General features: G+C 30.1%; 1 protein-coding gene across 4 annotated transcripts; it reads left to right on the forward strand.

Moving 5' to 3' along the window:
* The first annotated feature begins 6,246 nt into the window (after positions 1–6,246).
* On the forward strand, positions 6,247–17,892 carry LOC130663125 (tyrosine-protein phosphatase non-receptor type 7-like). 4 transcript variants are annotated; one of them, XM_057462214.1, is made up of 6 exons: positions 6,247–6,452; positions 6,525–6,581; positions 12,102–12,273; positions 14,245–15,088; positions 16,109–16,614; positions 16,714–17,892. In XM_057462214.1, the coding sequence occupies exons 3-6, from the start codon at positions 12,251–12,253 to the stop codon at positions 16,823–16,825; spliced, it is 1,485 nt and encodes a 494-aa protein (XP_057318197.1). In that variant the 5' UTR covers positions 6,247–6,452; positions 6,525–6,581; positions 12,102–12,250; the 3' UTR covers positions 16,826–17,892. The 4 variants fall into 4 exon arrangements, with proteins under 4 accessions (XP_057318197.1, XP_057318198.1, XP_057318196.1 ...); XM_057462215.1 differs by lacking the exons at positions 6,247–6,452; positions 6,525–6,581 and adding an exon at positions 6,844–6,975; XM_057462213.1 differs by lacking the exons at positions 6,247–6,452; positions 6,525–6,581 and adding an exon at positions 9,155–9,673.
* Positions 17,893–18,467: the final 575 nt, after the last annotated feature.

The following is an 18,467-nucleotide window of genomic DNA, read 5'->3' on the forward strand; positions in this document are numbered from 1 at the left end:
AGAAAAAAGAGACGAATGGGGAAATGAGAGATCCTGCTATATAGTGTAAAGAGAAAGAGGGGAAAGAGGGGTAGGTTACCGGGGTTCGGAGTATGAACGGAACAGCGAGCGGAAGTAACTGAGTCGCTCAATGAAAGAGCTACCCCTGCAGTAGATGCGAATGGCTGGAGCAACCCCATTGAAGAGAATTTCTCGTTGCGATGGTGTAGATGCTTGTGTCTGTGTGTGTTGTATGTAATGCGCAAGCTCAAACATGTTCATCATTATATTATCGAACATCAAATTCATTCGTTTCATTCTTTGATTGCTATGACATTTAAATTCATTCATATAATAATATTGCGGTGTAGAATATTATTGTATTACATATTTAATTAATATAAAAATAAATATAATTATAAATTAAGGGTGATCGAATAGTTCGAACTATTGATCGAATAATTCGAATTTTTCAAATTATTAGTAAACTTTCGAATAATTCGTAAGTTTTCGAATTATTCGAAAATTTACAAGTAATTCAAAAATTCAAATTTCTGTTAGGGGTAAATAGAGTTTAGACATGAATCTATTCTCTAAACATGAATTAGTGAAAATAAGTGAATATTCACTAATTCCAAGTGCAAACCGAACCACTAATTTCAAAAAGGGGTTCGGTTGGCACTCATAATTAGTGAATATTCACTTATTTCACTTATTCATGTTTAGAGAGTACGAAATAATTATACTTATGGTTACTTTGAAAAACCAAATAAAAATTGAATTTTTGAAAAGCTGATCAGAATTTTTTTGATTCGATCGAGTAATTTGAAAAATTACAAATAATTCGAGAACTTTTGGATAATTCAAAAATTGATGAAGAATTCGTAAATTTTGGAATTATTTGAAAATTTACAAGTGATTCAAAAATTTTCTTTTAAACGACTTAAAATTGTAATATTTTTTCTCATAATTCAAATTTCTGTCAGGGGTAAATAGAGCTCAGAAATTAATCTACGAGATAATTACTTTTGGTTATTTTAAAAAACCGAATAAAAATTAAATATTTTAAAAGCTGATCAGAAGTTTTTTGATTCGAATCGAGAAATTTAAAAAGTTACAAATAATTCGAAAATGTTTGAATGATTTAAAGATTTTTTAATAATATGATAAATTCGAATTTTGAATCGAATAGTTGTAAATAAGATTCGATTCGATTTGAACACAACTCGCACACCCCTATTATAAATATTTATATATTATTTAATTATTTAAAAAAAAAAGTGATTTAATCACTGAATTATATGGATATATATTAAAACGGAAATAGCTGATGCTGATACATATCCAGTAAGTTTCACTTCCGTCCTCAGTTATTCAGTCATACCGGACGTAAGCGTTTTACCTTTCGTATAATCAACTAAACCGTTTTAACGTCTCATAGACATCGTCATTGTGTAAATTAAATCTGGTCGTTTGAATTTTATATATTATACTTACATATATGAATGAATGGATCTATAGATATACTCTAGATATTTTTTTAGTCATTCGTTATACAGAAAATTCATCGTCTATATTTAGTATGACATTGATACATTAATTATACATACATATATATATCGAATACATATATATACATTGAATAAATAAATTTTAAAGTAATTTTACGGTATTTCAAGTAATAATATTTCCTTATTGGTTTTCAATTTATAAATTACTCATTATTTTTATATTTAGAATTTTTTTTTCTGTAAAGGTCTTTACTTTTTTGAATATTTTGAAAGCTAAAAAAAAATTTTCTCTCGGTATTTTCATTAAAAGTAAAATAACTCGTTGTTGTAAAGTTGAATAAATAAATAAAACAAATAAAAATATTTATCGTTTACTTAATCTGTACTTTTTTTCAACAACCCGGTGGTAGATAAAATATTAAAAAAAAAAAAAAAAAATTATTTCTCAATTTTTCATAGATAAATATAAGTTACTCTATTAGTTATTCATTCAAAAAAAATTCTACGAATATATATCAATAGCATTTAATAAGTATATAATTATTATCATCGATTATTGATGGATTTAGAATAAAAAAAAAAAAGCTAAAGGATATGGTCAATAAATGTCAGTGTTAGAGGGTGTGAAAAGAATGACATATAACTCAAAAAAATTTAACATCTTCACAAATAAATATATATTTATAATAGTATTTTAAGTATTGCCTTGAGACGAAAAATCCGGATGAGCTTTTAATGCGTTACTAAATATTTTTCTATTCCGGAAGTTGGGTCCCCGATGAGAGAGGTTTTGGAAGATTTTTACGGTACCTTATTCATTTTTCATTGACGCCTGAATGTTATTTTTTCTTTATTGCGCACGGAAGTTACAGGTCCCCAGGGTGCTCCGTAATTAATTCTAAGAAAAACCCACCACTTTTTTTGTCATTTTCTCAAGAATACTCCTCTTATTTTCTATCTATCCAAACAAATTTACGACTTACTTCCGGATCTATCTTATATAGAAATAACATCCTTAATAACACAACAATTTTAATTATAAATAATAATATTATGTCGTCATAAATAAATTTTATAATTAAATATTAAATGTCACATGACTGTCATCGCATCATCAAGTTCATGATCTCGACTGTGATAAAACGCCTACAAGATACAGATACACGACCATCAACATCACTGGGAAAAATATTAATTGATCTAGAATTCAATTGACACGTAACGATAATGACATTTAAAAAATTTTTATCTTATAATAATTTTATTTATTTTATGAATAAAAAATTTAATTTTATCTCATTGTCACGCGAGAATAAAATAATAGTTTGAAATACTAAATGTTTGACATTTAGAAAATTACTGCATTTAAATTTTATTCGAGATTAAAAAATAATTGAATTGTTAAAAATATATATATTTTTATTTTTGAATAATATTTATAAAATATTAAATATCAAATAAACTATAACTCGAAACTGTCAATCATTTATGACAATAAATGTTTTTGTGTCAAATCGTGTTGGCATTTGCTCGATACCACAATAACACAGGGAATGAATGAATAGCATACGATGAAAGTCTACGATGCACATATATATATATTTATATAAATAAATATAGGTATTGTATATTATAGTTATTGCACAAAAAAAAAAATTTCTTGGCGCGAAAAATTTTTTGCACTTTGAATTGAAAACAAAAATTTTCTCCGGACGAGAAAAACTTTTCTTGAGCCAAAAAAAAAAAATTTCTAGTCTTAGAAAAATTTTTGACTTCATTTCATAATGCAAAATTTTTTTTTGTTCTAAGAAATCCTTTTTTTCTGTCTGCATAAAACACAAAATATATAAAATAAGCGGGAGTAAAACTACAAATAAACAAAACTGATAAAGTTGCTTCTTCAAGTGTAAATATATATACATATTGTGTATATTGATGATGTTTATTAATACATATATATGTATCTATGTTTGAAGGCCGTGCACTCGGCCTTTCCGCCAGCCCGGAACCGGATGTGACGTCCGGTGTCGATCAGTTATTAAAAACGTCGAACTGTTAATACAAAAAACCGTAAAAATAAATAAAGAAAAAAAAATATATGTATATATGAGTCGTTGGTTCTGTGCTGTATTGCTCTATAGATAAATATATAAAAAACAGGATGAAATGCTCGATACGAGAAAAATAACATCACGAGTATTTTGAATAGTCTGATGCTATCGGAAATAGAATAACTGTTGCGGTACGAGTCAAATCGGGATGTGATGCATGTCAATGCAACTAATTATAATGCGGCTATTCAAAGATTTAAGAACAAAAAGACTACGTTATAAATACATATATAAATGTATAAAATATATTTTTGTTGATAGTTAAGCACGTGTAAGCTTGTCCAAATACACGTGCACGCATTTCCGGTTTTAATTATTTTTTTATTTACTTACGTTTAATTTCGTTAAATTAATTATTTTTAAATGATAATAATAATTAACTTATACAACTTTTTTTTTTAATCAAAAAAATATACAAATAATTTAATAGCTGATTTTACTTTTTATTCGAAGCCAATAGTTTACCGTAGATTTATCTAAATGTACCATTCTATATTTATGACATGTGGGAATTTAAAAAAATATATATACAAACGATTGTTGAAGGATTAGGTTTACTTGCGTGAATAAAAGACCGGAAATGTCAGCTTGAAAAAAGGATAAACCGTTTCTTCGATGATTTCTTAAATTTATCATGTGTTTTTTTTTATATAAATATATTTTATCATACTCTTCAGTATTTTAAACCTCATAATTTTGTATTACATATACAACAACAATTAACAATGAATTTACACAGTTCGGTATGGCAGGTGCAACCCCACTTCCGTGTCCGGTAATTACCTAAAATTCGTCGCTGAACTTATTTATTCTTCAACCCAAAAATATGAATTCAGTTTGTATGTATAAGTCGATATTAAATCATTTTATGTGATGACTAATACGCTTAGCGATTTATACCTGCAAAAAATATGTGTGCGATGGGTTGAAGTTTGGATTCTTGCTCCGAAAAAAAATACTTTTTGTCGGCTTGTAAGTATTTAGTAATAAGTCACATCACCTGCGAACGCCAGCTACTACCGCGCGCCACCTAGCGGTCGCCGCGGTACTATCAGGACTCGGCGACTGCCCAATTTCAAAACACAGTAATGAACACGAAGAGAAATGTCAAGTAAATATGCCCATGCAGCATAGTAATAATTACATTACACTATAGTTCGTGTCACGCCGACTTTATGTGACTGCTTATACAAACTATAGAGTAATGTAATTATTACTATGCTGCATAGGCATATTTACTTGACATTTCTTTTCGTGAAAAAATTTGTCAAAATTCATTTCTTAGTATTTTCAGTTCCAGTGGAGTCTTCTGAACACGATTCAATTAATATATTTAAAAAATTTTATTTTTGTCAGTTACTGTCTTTTGAAATTGGGCTGCCGTATCTCTCGCCCATTTATCTATACGTGAATAGCCAGTTCTATTCGTTTACCTGCTCATTGTTGATATTTAATATAAACGGATTGTTTTACCCAGATATTATCTAATCTCATCAGTCCACCGAACTCAAGGGTAATGAGGAAAAAAAAAAGTAGGTATAAAAGCTGAGGGTTTACGACTGCGTGTATCGATTGGGGAAGCGCTCCGTTGCCTAGACTATCCTACATTCGTACATACCCCTTGTAACCTCCCTTTACTGTGTTCTGGCCCCGTCAACGGTTTTCCCTCAATCCTCTTTACACGCCACTACACCGCGCGATCTCTCTGTACCGAGTGCTCGCAAGCCCTCATTCACTATTTTCCCCTACCATTTTATTTCATTTCATAATAAACGCTTTTTCTTAAAATATATCCGAAATATATCAACACAAATTATATTCTATACCTTAACATTTTCTTATCCTTTTATCCCCAACAGTTAAACTTATTTCTTGACATCTAACGACTGGTTCTTAATCTTTTTACCACTATCCTTTACATCAGTTTCGCTTAGTAGAATAATGTGGGGTAAGTGTGCGCAAACTCATTAATTTCGGACTGAAATGCATGGGTTTACGCACACTTACCCCACATGACGTTACAGCTCAGCTCTTCTCAAGTGACAAACTCATTAAAAAGAAATAGTAAATCGTAAAAAATCGCGGGAAATTTTAATTATTTAAAAAATCCTGTTTCTCATCGCTCGTCACCGACTCTCTTATTTTATTTTTTGACTCTCTTGTGACTCAAGTAATCGTTCCACTCGTTCACCTGCTCATTAAATTAAAAATATCTAAAAAAAAGGATCTACACAAGCAACAATGGACTGAAAATTAAATCGGAAGCTCTTTTATCTGGTAAAAATATTTAAAATAAAATATAATTACTAATATAAAAATTATGCATGTATTTATTTCTAGTAGAAAGAGACACAGGAAAAGTATGAGTGAAGCTTGAACAAGAATGGATAGCGTAAGAGGGAGAAATAACGTGTATGAATCGTGAACGAGAGTTGCGTTATATGGAGAAGGGAATACGAAAGCTTTGCAAAAGGGGTAGTGGAGCTTTTTTATTTTCTGTACTGATTCTCGGTGGTGGTAATTGTGAATCCATGTCACGAATGCGCGCGCGACTACCCCTTTTACTGTCCATCTTTCTCTTACTCTTATGTTATAATACCAGCAGAATATCACTTGCTCAATTCCACCAGTACTAGTACCAGTACCAGTACCAGTACCAGCAGCAGCCGCGCAAGCTGAATTGCAGTTCACCGTCACTTTGCAAACCGTATAGACGCCATTCAGATCCAGCCGATCCAACTAACCGGTTGGATTAAGCCCTCGAGCACTGTTACGTTTATAACTCGGGATACAAGAGTCAATTTAGTCTGTGGAATTGATAAAAAATATTTATAGTTATTTTATTTAATTGGTGAGTTTTAGTTTATTTTACTGGATTGTATCCATATTTTTTTTTATGATAAATTAAATAATATTTTTCTAGGCAACACGATACTTTGCGAAAGAGGAAGTGTGTCGTAAGGCGGATCATCATTAAATCGTGAGTATATAATATCACGAATACAAGTAAAACTCGTTACATTGCATCCGACACACAAGTTACGCAGTAACGATAATCGCTTCGGCATTGTGGAGACGCGAGACTTCTTAAATACATTATCATATACATAATATATGATAATAAGTTATACAAGAATTTGTACGCGACACTGCACTGGTTAACCAGCGATAGAGAACAAGTCGATACTATTCAGACAAGAAGCTTTTAAAAATTAATGTTTCATGTACATTGATAGAGAATGACAGCACATTTAAATGCTACGACACTATTTACTCTGAATATAGATTTTTTAAACGTAGTCAATTATGGTTAATATATATGTTCTGGAAATAATATCAAGTGACATAACATAAACAGAGGGAAACTTTTCGAGGTATCAATTTTTTAACTTTTTATGTATTCAATTTTCTGCAATGTGACACACCCACGCGCTTTAGTCAGACCTGTAGAATTTTTTTATCAGGTCCTACACTTAAACTTATATTATTTTATGTTAAATTTATGCTCCAAAAATTTTTTTCGGTGATTTTTATTTAAATTCGCGTCATTATTTTTAAATTTTAAATTTTAATTACACTGTAAAAAATCGGGAGTGAATTCGGAGTAATTACAGATTTTATTTAAATTCGAATTCACTCCCACTCGGAGTTTCGAAGTTTTTACAGAAAATTGCTCCGCATACGGAGTAAATAGGAAGTTTGTCTGTGCAGCGGAGTGATTTCGGAGTGGTCTAGATTTTATTCAAATCCGCATTCACTCCAATTCAAAGTTTCAATTTTGGCAGTGTTACAATTCTACTCACAACATCTCTACTCAAGGGAAGTAGCTACAACTACTCACTCACAACTTTACTCAGCCTCAACTCTACTCACAGTTTTTTTTACTCAGGTTTAACTCTACTCAGTTATATCTTTACTCAGCTACAACTCTACTCACGTATTTTAGCCTATCGATAAAATATTAATTCTTTGTAAATAGAGTTGTCGCTGAGTCTAGTTGAAGCTGAGTAAAAATATCACTGAGTAGACCCTGATTAAAAACTTCGATTCAAATCGCTGAATTCCGACTGAATCCGATTGAAATCCGATAGACTTTCAATCGGAATTCATTGGTTTCAATCGGAGTTTTTAATCAGGGGAATTAAACCTCAGTAAAAAAAAAAAACTGTGAGTAGAGTTGATGCTGAGTAAAGTTGTGAGTGAGTAGAGTTGTAGTTACTACCCTTGAGTAGAGATGTTGTGAGCAGAATTGTAACACTGCCTCAATTTTAAAATAAACTCCCCGGAGTAAATTCACTCCGAGAGAATTAAATAAATAAACAGTCACCCGCTCGCATTCACTCCAGATTCATTCCGCAAATTTTTTACAGTATCATTTGAACATTGGAGTAAATAGATTTTATTTACTTAAAATAGTTATTTTTGGCGGAGCAAAAGAAAAATCAAATGTATTTTTAAATTTGAGTATTTTTCAAAAAAATAAAAAAAACGAATGTTGAGAATTTTTCGACGGTTGTTGAATTGTGCGGTTATATATAGAAAAAAAAAAGAGATAAAGAGATGAGTGAAAGCTTTCATCGTGTTCGAGAGCTTTTGACTGATGCACAAATGCATTCAGTGGTCCGTGTGAATGGAGAGGAGTCTCCGGCCTCGGAATCATCGACTAAAGAGGCCGAGTAAAGCCAGATCGTTCTCGATAGAACTTTGATAAATCCCCACGTTAATATGAAAATAAAAAAAAAATATATATATACAAGAGGTCATACGAGTCAGTGATTTTTAGTATCCTCAGTATCAATAAGTCTTTATCTATTTATTTAATCATCTCTCGATTAATAAACAATTTTCCTTCTATCAAAATATAAACATCAATATCAATATCATCAATAAATTGAACTAATCAGAGACTTAACTTAATAAATTGCGTTATCAATTGCCAGCGATTTAATATAATCCTTATTGAATTACAAATAAATTGCTAACTAATCCAATATATTTTTTATTTATGATCAATTGCTTCGTAAAATAATTTAAGTGTATATATTTATATACTAAAGTTTTTACGTTTATTATATTGACGTTAGAGAGAAGTAAAAGCTTTTTATTTTCTCGACTCTTGAAAAGCATAAATACATAAATACACATATATGTGAATTAAGTATCGAGAGTGAGTAAGAAATGTACCCACGCATTCGCGTAGCCAATCACCACACGTATGTTATATATAATATCGCGAGTATGTGAGAGTTAAATCACTCTTGTTTACAAAAAGCTCCAAAGCGTTATGTAATTGACGTAGGGCTAAAGGGAATGGAATAGAGCGCGAGAAAACGATACATTGGGGAAAAAGTGAGTGAGAAAGTCTAATAAAAGTCTATACTAGTAAATGTAAGTTAAAGAGAGGGAGAGTGCTCCCGATGATGAATGGAAAGGGAAACGGGGGTTTTTAGGCTTTAGCTTTAGTATAACGTTAGACACCCATCAGTTTTACTCTGACCCTTATTCAATTCACGAGCAATTTCATATTTTTATTTTTTTTTGTAAATTTATGCTTTTTTTTGTAATTAAAGAAATTAAATTTTAATTACTTGTCAAAATTTAACATGAGATCTTGTTTTTTTGGATAATATTTTAATTAGTTATTTTTGATGTTAATTAGTTATGTGATTAATTATATATATAAATAGACATATATTTTGAGCATATATGAAGATAAATTTTTTTTCTACCCTTGAAACGTACGTTTATTTATACAATAATGGGTGTAACGGAAAACGTGGGCGTGAGTCGTCAATCCACACACGGTTAATAATGACGACATATTTGAGTGATTATTTTTAACTCGAGTGAATTTTTTTTTATTTTGATGCGTGTGTAGAATAATATTATAACAAGAGTAATATTAATAAATATCAATGGCTTAATTTAAATCCATTCGTGGAATTATAAGAAATAATATTTGCAGAGTAAACAAAATCCTAATGCAGTGTAGAAAAAAAATTCTATATTGTAATTGTAATTTACAATTACTTGAAAATAGTACAAGTATGAAGCAGTGTGATTCTTATCATGGTAATTATTTGTTGAGTAATGATTTATTTAAATTTTAATTTAAATATCGTGATAAAATTTTTATCAAAATAATTTATTAATTAAAAAAAAATTAGTTTACTTAATATATATAAATTATATAAAACTGATATGATTAATTGGAAAATTAGGGCGAGTTTTTCAACCCGGGCTTAAATTATTATTGCTGGTATATCTATATATTATTATTGTATAGATATATTACATTGTAAAAAAAACGGGGTATGTCCAGGCGGTTTTAAATAGGTGTTAAAATTTTCGGTGTTAAATTTCGACACCGAAAGCGGTGTTAAAATATTTTTCGGTGTTGAAAATATTTTACTATGAATATTTTTAATTACTCGATCACTACAATTAAAGTGTTTTTATTAATTAATTAAATGATTGGTGATTGAAATCGTGAGTGTAAAATTGTGTAAATTTTGAATAAATTTTCCTCCAGATAATATTCATTAAATTTTTGTATTTTTTTGTATGTAATACATTTTTTTTTCTAATTTCTATACGTAAACCTGCACTGAAAAAGTATATATCCGTATATATTCGGGCAAATCTGAATGTATGCCGCATATATGAGACATATATTCAATTTTGCTCGTATACATTCCGGATATATACTTTTTTCGTATGGGGAATTTTTTTTTACACCGATTTAACACCGGGATTTTAACACCGCTCTTTTTTACAGTGTAGCAATACTAATTTAAACTCAGATAACAATAAACCCGATTTGAAAAACTGGCTCTTAGTGGCAATGAGCGCTTTGATTATAAGTGTGAATGTAGCAGACAGACAAATTTAAAATTATTAATAAATAGAGTTAATAATTAATCAAATAAAATTGAAAAAAAATGCGCATTTAAAAAATTTAAAAATCAATAAGTGCATTTTTTATAAATATTATTTTTTAAATTATTTCCTCTGTTTATTTATAATTTAAAATTTCCCTGATGTCTGCTACATTCACACTCGCGTTTGATTTATTATTTACTTTTAAAATATTTAACTCCATTTAAATACAGAACACATTTTTTACACATGTGTTGAGTCGTCTTTCCCGCGGATTCCACGGAATAACCGCGAGCCTGACCACGTGATAAAACTCCAACTGAATGAAAGTCTCTAATTGGTTGAAACAAACTCCCACTTTCCGTGATATTCTATTGCGCAGAAGCTAAAAACTCGGTAGCGAATCGCGCCTTTAAGCCACTTTAACTCAGCAGTTTGTGTGTAAGACTTGCGCAGGAATGTTCACTCTCGTTTTTTCGTGTCAGTGAACTCGATCGTTAAAAATATGGCGATAAACGTAAGCGTGAGGAGCGCGAGCGCTACTCCAAAGTCGTGTAGTAAAAATCGTAAAAATTTACATTCTCAAAAAACTATTATTATTTCATTCATACATTTATCAATCGTTTCCGTTATTTTGTCATCAGTTGAAGGTATAAAAAAAAATTCATATTAATTTAAAAGCAAAAAAATCTATCAGCTAAAATATAAATGCTTCAAATAAATTAGAAAAAATTCTATATATGGATTTGTAAATATTTATTTAGTTTGTTGAGGTGGAAATAAAAATGTGTGAATTATTTAAAATGTATTGCGCATCTGTCAGTAACTTTAATTCATATATATCTACCGGCTATTCATTGATTGTAATACATTCAGTAGACTGTACACTGCATCTGTTTATTCTGTCTCATTCTATCTCCTTCCCTCTCTACTTTAATGTTCCGTTCATAAAATTAGACCAATGTTTACTTCCTGTTTGACGATAGGAAGCCGACGGTTCTATATTTTTTTTTCTTTCTTTCTTTATTATATTTTTATCTCACTTACTCATTCATTCACTCATTCATTCATTCATATACTCATTCACTCACTCATTCTTAGTTACTAAAAATATAATAAGTATACGTCTTTTCTTATTATTATTTTTAATCGCTTGAGTTATCACAATTCTGCTCCATTTCCGTCTTACTTGAACTTTTATCATCCGACAAAATGACCTAAGCTACAATTAAATTAACGTATCTCGTAATTAAAAATATAATTACGATTCACTTGTTAATTAAACTTCTTAATGTCGGTTTATTTTTTTTTTTTTTTTTAATTAAAATAATTTAAAAAATATAATAAAACTATTAAGCGATGAAGAATCAACGAAACGTGTGATTTATTCCCATAAATGATGACTTAGTGTGTGATTCATATTCTTTGTAGGGTAGGCCAATTGTGTACGTGTATTTTATTTCTTTGAATAATCCGTGATGAGTAGTATGAAAAATCCGCAGGCCTTTATTTTATATACATATACATATTATATATTGTTATAATCATAATTATCATTAGTGTATGTAGATATGTATTAAGCGGACAATGATTAATTTGTCTGTTTAATTTTTTATTACAGGAAGCACTAGTACACCTTTGTCACAGTGGTATCTGAGTGATGTTAGTTACGGGAATTCAAATGACGACAGTGAAGCTATTTCATTGGAAGGGATTTACTTAATTACTCAGCAAAAGTGGCAAGCTAAAACTGCGCTGCCAATCTCCTTGATGTCTGCTCGGTCTCATCATAGGTAAAATAATTTACTTTAATAATTTATCACTGAGGTAGGAGACCTAGTACCCGATCAGGGAACTAGTACTCGATCACTCTATGAATTTGTATAGATATGTTTAGTCAAATTTAGGATAAATTCAATGATTGAAGATAGCAGACAATTAGTAATTTCCGGAATTTTTTTCACCAAATCAATTACAAAGAAATGAAAACTAAAAATATGCACATGTGGAAAATTTTAAAAACTACAGGTGCAATTTTTTCAAATATTTTTTTTTTATGGTTTATCGGCTAAAAAAAAATTTAGAAACTATTAGACGTCTGCTAACTTCAGTATCATTAAATTCATGAGTGATTGGGTATTAGTTCTCTGATCGGGTACTGGGTCTCCTACATAGAAAAAAATGAACATATAAATTGAGGGACGACAAGAAATATAGGGGAGAGGGGGCAGAGTGGGCCCCTTAAGGAAAATAATTATATCATTCATTTTTTTTTACCCGTTTACTTCTTTTTAAAGCCTTGATATTCTTTTTCACTAATGCTGCGTCCATTAAAATTGAAAATCGAAAATTAGGGGCAAAGTGGACCCTCCAAAAAATTTCAGATTTGATATTTTTTGTTCTTTACACGTGTGATATTTGCAAATAACTATAAAACAATTGTATTTTAATAATATAAAAGTTATTTTAATAGTCTGCTGCGATGTAACTTTAAGACGTAATTTTATTATCTTTAACTTTCTTAATAAATTATATTTAATGAACAGTTTTGGTGGTCTATTTTAGCCCTCATTATATAAGAAATTTCTATAAGCTTATTATCCGTCCGAATTTATTAGTGTATAGAAAATTTTGAGGGGCCCACTTTGCCCCCATATTTTCTGAAGTTTTGAAAATTTTAAGGGGCCTACTTTGCCCCCTCTTCCCCTACACTAAAAAATTAGTGGAGTGAAGGCGGAGTAATTCGGAGTAAATTCGGAGCGGATGACTGTTTATTTATTTAATCCCCTCAGAGTGAAATTTACTTCGAAGGGGAGTTTAATTTAATATTGAAAATCCGCTTCGGAGTGAAATTCACTTCTACAAGATGTTTATTTTAATATTAAAATTCCAAATTGAAGTGAATGCAGATTTAAATAAAATCCAGATCGCTCTGAAATCGCTCAGCTGAAAAAGCAAACTCCTTATTTACTCCGTATGCAGAATGGTTTTTTTTTAAACTCCGGAACTCCGAGTGACGGAGTGAATTCGGATTTAAATAAAATTTGCAATCACTCCGAATTCACTACCAATTTTTTATAGTCTAATGATAAAGTGATTACAGTATAATAATTAAGTTTTAGTCATATATTCAAATCCAGTTTTTTAATCTAATCTACAGAAACTTTTCTCAAACTAATCAAGTTTTTGAAATTTCAAATTATAATCGTACATGAATCTAATCTCAACTTACAGTTTTCCTTATAGTTGTTTTATGTAACTAGTTATTCATCGCCGATTGGCGTAAAATAAATAAATATTCGATGTATGTTTTAATTATGATATATACTGAACATATATTAGACTCAACAATTTATCTTAGATACTTTGAAAAAGTTTAAATTTATGAACGAAACGTTGGTTAATTAAGAAATGAGTTAATGACTTGTTTCTTAAATTAAATTTTTATCGAATCATTTACTTGATTGTTAAAAAGAATTGTCAAGAAAATTATTTGCGGGTAATCATTTTCAATTTTTTTTTTTTTTTACCATTAAATTGAATTAAAATTTATCTTGAATTAAAAATATCAAAAAATTTTTATGTTAGAAATTTCCGAACTAAACTGAGTTCAATGAAACAAAAATAGTTTATGTTCAGAAAAATTTTTTAATCTTTTGAAAGCATTTGATTTATTTATTTTAAAGTAAAAAAACGAATGATAGTTAAATTATTTCTAGAATAATTTAAAAAAATTTTTTTTATATAAATTAAAATAATTATAGGATTCGGCAGTCCTCAACGGGACTGGATGATGCTGGGATGGACCTTCAAGGAACTCAGCTTGGTATCAGTGCTGGTCAGGAGACGACTGCTGTATCATGGACAAACTGGAAATTACCATTCCCAGTTATAGTTTGTGCATTTGCTGGCGCTATTCTCTTTACTTTCCTGTTCCTCTTATGGCTCCGCAAGCAAATGTCGAGTGAAAAGAAGTCTAGTGATGGAGATAGACGTGAGTTGGTGGAAAAGGGGGCTGTTGACACGTCCCCGTCCTCGTCGTCGCTGGATAAACCTGGAAAGAGTACGCAAGAATGGTCAATGGAAGCCAAATGGGTTCACCAGCCAGCCACTAAGCCAGCATCAGTTTCTGTTCAAACTGTCAGCCCTACTGCCAAAGCCAGTTTACCCAGTGGTTTAGTTAGAAATTTGCCAGAAGTACTGACTGTCGCGACGCCTGAAAAACGTCCCGAACCCATTCGTATAAAAGCCAAAGGTTCTCTGCTTGAACGACGAGGCTCAAGTGCGAGTTTGACGATTGAGTTGGCTCCAGCGCCTGGTAGTCCGCCCCACGTCGTTACTCCAACACGTGAATGCACTTCCGAAGAATTTCTTTTGAGCGCTGGAAATATACTGTCACGCACACAGCTGAGAAAAGTTATACGAGATCCATCTGCGCTGCATAAAGAATTTTGGGAGGTGCCGCTAAATCTACCAGAGAAAGTTGATATTTTTGGAGCTGGTGTAAAGAATAGATATTCTGGAGTACTGCCAAACCCTCACTCTAGGGTTGTCCTCAGAGGATTTGATAATCCAGTCGCTAGTTACATCAATGCTAATTACATTAGGGTAAATATTATTTAAACAAAAATAATTAAATAAATATACAGGGGACGGGAGGGCAAAACGGAGTACCCCAAAAATTTTATAAAAAAATAGTATTTTTTTATATGTTTTTTAAAGATTCCAAAATCACTTTTGTAAATATAATTGAGCATTATTTTGAATTTTTTTTTGTTAAATTTTTTCAAAAATCGAGTGGCAGTCGAAAAATTTTAATGACTTGTTTTATGATAAAAACTATTGAAAATTTTTTTTTATTTTTCCTTTGCGTCCAACAATTATGTAAAATGTAATTGGTAGATTCCATAGAAATCTAACTATTGCATTTGTCTTCATGACGGAATTTTCGAAAAATTTTGCTATCTTTGGACTCGGCTAGACGAGCTGTCACGACGATAGTGTCCACAATTCTTAACTGATCTCAATGAAACTCAGCATATATTTTCTGTAGACGATTTTCGAGATAAAGTTCGAAGATGAGCAAAATCGGTCGATTAGTTTAGAAGTTACAGCATTTCAAAATGTCAAAAGCTCTTTAAATAAGCTTTAATTTTCATGCCTATATATATGTCTAGACCAAAGAAATTACTGATCTTACTACTCATTAAATGAAATTTTGCTATTGCATTCGTTTTTGATGATGTTTAGAAAAACTTTTTTGTGGCTTTCCCAATGCCTCCGATTCTGGATCTACACTTTTTACATACATATCTATTTATACATATAGATATCATGAAATCTACTTCCATTTCGGCTGCTGAATGGCCTTTTTCTTTATGTAAATTACTTACAAAAAAATGTAATTTAATATTCAGGGGATGCCCCATTTTGTCCACAAAAATGAATTTTTTTTTTTTAACCGCAACTGAAAATTTTTCTATTTATTTGAATATCATTAAAAAAAAAAATTTAACGTATTTGAGTCCTCCAAAATTAAAAATTTCCTCAACCACCCCGTTTTGCCCCCTATAAATTTTTTAAGAAATTAATAATTATTTACTTATTTATTTTTTTAAATTTAAATAGGGATATGACGGTGAGAATAAACGCTATATAGCAACTCAAGGACCACTTGCCAGCACAGTTGCAGACTTTTGGCGAATGGTGTGGACGGAAAAAGTATCAGGAGTTGTAATGATGACGCGGTTGTTTGAAGCAGCTAAGGCCAAATGTGACGTTTACTTCCCATTGGAAAACAACAGCCGAATTCAGGCTGGTCCGTTTACAATTACCGTCACGTCTATTACTAACAGAGACGGTTACATGGTACGTGACATAGAGCTGAGACATGAGGGTGAGAGAAGGAATGTCACGCACTACTGGTATGACTCATGGCCTGATCACGCAGTACCTCAAGCCGCAGACTCACTAGTCAGTTTGGCGGCTGTAATAAATACCTTGCCCGGGCCTGTGGTCGTACACTGCAGTGCAGGAATCGGTAGAACTGGATGTTTTATTGCTCTTGCTACTGGTATGATTCAACTTGCCCGAGATGGTAGGGTTGATGTCTTAGGAATTCTCTGTCAAATGAGGTGAGCTATTATTAAATACTGCAATTATCATATTTATATTTTTTTATACTTTTAAAATTTTAATATATAAATTAAATAACATATTTATTTATATTTTAGGTATGATAGAGGAGGCATGATCCAGACAGCTGAGCAATATGAGTTTGTACACAAAGCTCTCTGTCTGTTTGAGCAGACGCTGGATGGCAATGAGCCAACAACCGGCGACTGAACCGTCTAGCCAAGTAGACGATTACAAATAAAATAATAAAGTTGAAGTGGCGAGTGACCTGATTATCATTTAATTGCTCGCGGATTATTAAGGTAAATATTTACGTGGGTTTAATTAATATTGATAATAATAACAATAATAATATTAATATTAATATTAAATAATAGTAATAATATTAAGTATTTACTCGCTAAATTAAATACTGTCACATGTTCTCTTCTTCTTCTTGATTTAAAAAACAAAATGTACAATTTAATTTTTTTAAAAAATTAATGTCTATCGTCGTTTTAAAATAATTAATAACTCTGTTATTATTATCTGACGATTATGAATCTCGTAATTTATTAAGCTGCCATTACTATACTGCCACAAACAAAATATACACAACTTTATTGTGAGATATAAATTTTACTATTGACGATCATTTAAAAATGATAAATTGTATACAAATTAAAGAAAATTAATTATTTTAATTGTTAAAATTAACATCTTTAGCATTAAATAATTATTGGAAATTCCGACATGAAGACAGCTGTTTTCTTCACAATTATTTATATTTATTTTGAATTTATTTATTAACAAAGACTGAATGCGACTAGTACAATGTGTTTCATCAATAAATCGTTAAAGAAAAGTTAAATGGATACGTTACTTTGTGCAAGATAATGGAAATTTAAAAAAACGATTTATTCAAACATCAGATCTGAGAGCTATATAAAGACATTAGTAATTAATAGTCGTACTATTAATTATTATATATTTTAAGTTTATAAAAATAAGTAATAACATTGAATAAATAAAAATATATTTTAAATATTAATTTTAAATTAATGAACTTGTAATTTTTAATTACTAATGTCTTTACAGTGAAAAAATGATAAATATTGAACAGAGTGAGCTTTCAACTCGCTTAGAATATATAAATGTATAAAAGAGAAAATCTCAGAGCTATATATTATTAAAAAACTATAAATATTTTAAAAATACACAACATAGCTGATAAAAATTATAAATTTTATTCAAGCTGCTTATAAATTTCTATTAATTTTCTGAAAGAAAAAAAAACATAGTAATTAATTTAGGGCATTTTCAGGCCGTGCCTCGCATTTTTTTAAATATTTAATGACTCAATTGTCAACCGTATTGAAATTTTATTAATTAATTTAAAAAAAATTGAAGCGTTAATTAAAAAAAAAAACGATGTTGCGATTTCGCCAAGATATTGAATTAAAAAAAAAAAATTACAGTTGTTATCAATTAGGAACTAAGGCCATTCTCAGAAAGTGCCCCCACTTTTTTAAAATATTCAATGACTCAATTGTAATGACCGTATTAAAATTTTGATAATTAATTAAAAAACAGTTGAAGCACTAATTGATAAAAAGGCAACGCAGTTACAATTTCGCCGAGACAGATTTAAAAAAAAATTATTTACAGTTGACATCAATTGGGAGTTAAACGAAATTTGGAAAATAAATTCCAGTAAAATCTTCATATCATCATTATAATTTTGAATGTCAAATTTTTTAGACTAAAATTTATTTACCAAATTTCGTTTAACTTCTAATTGATAACAACTGTGAGTAAGTTTTTTAAAAATCTATATCTCAGCGAAATTGTAACTGCATTGTCTTTTTTTCAA

This window comes from Microplitis mediator, chromosome 2 (genome assembly GCF_029852145.1).
Source record: "Microplitis mediator isolate UGA2020A chromosome 2, iyMicMedi2.1, whole genome shotgun sequence".
NCBI lineage: Eukaryota > Metazoa > Arthropoda > Insecta > Hymenoptera > Braconidae > Microplitis > Microplitis mediator.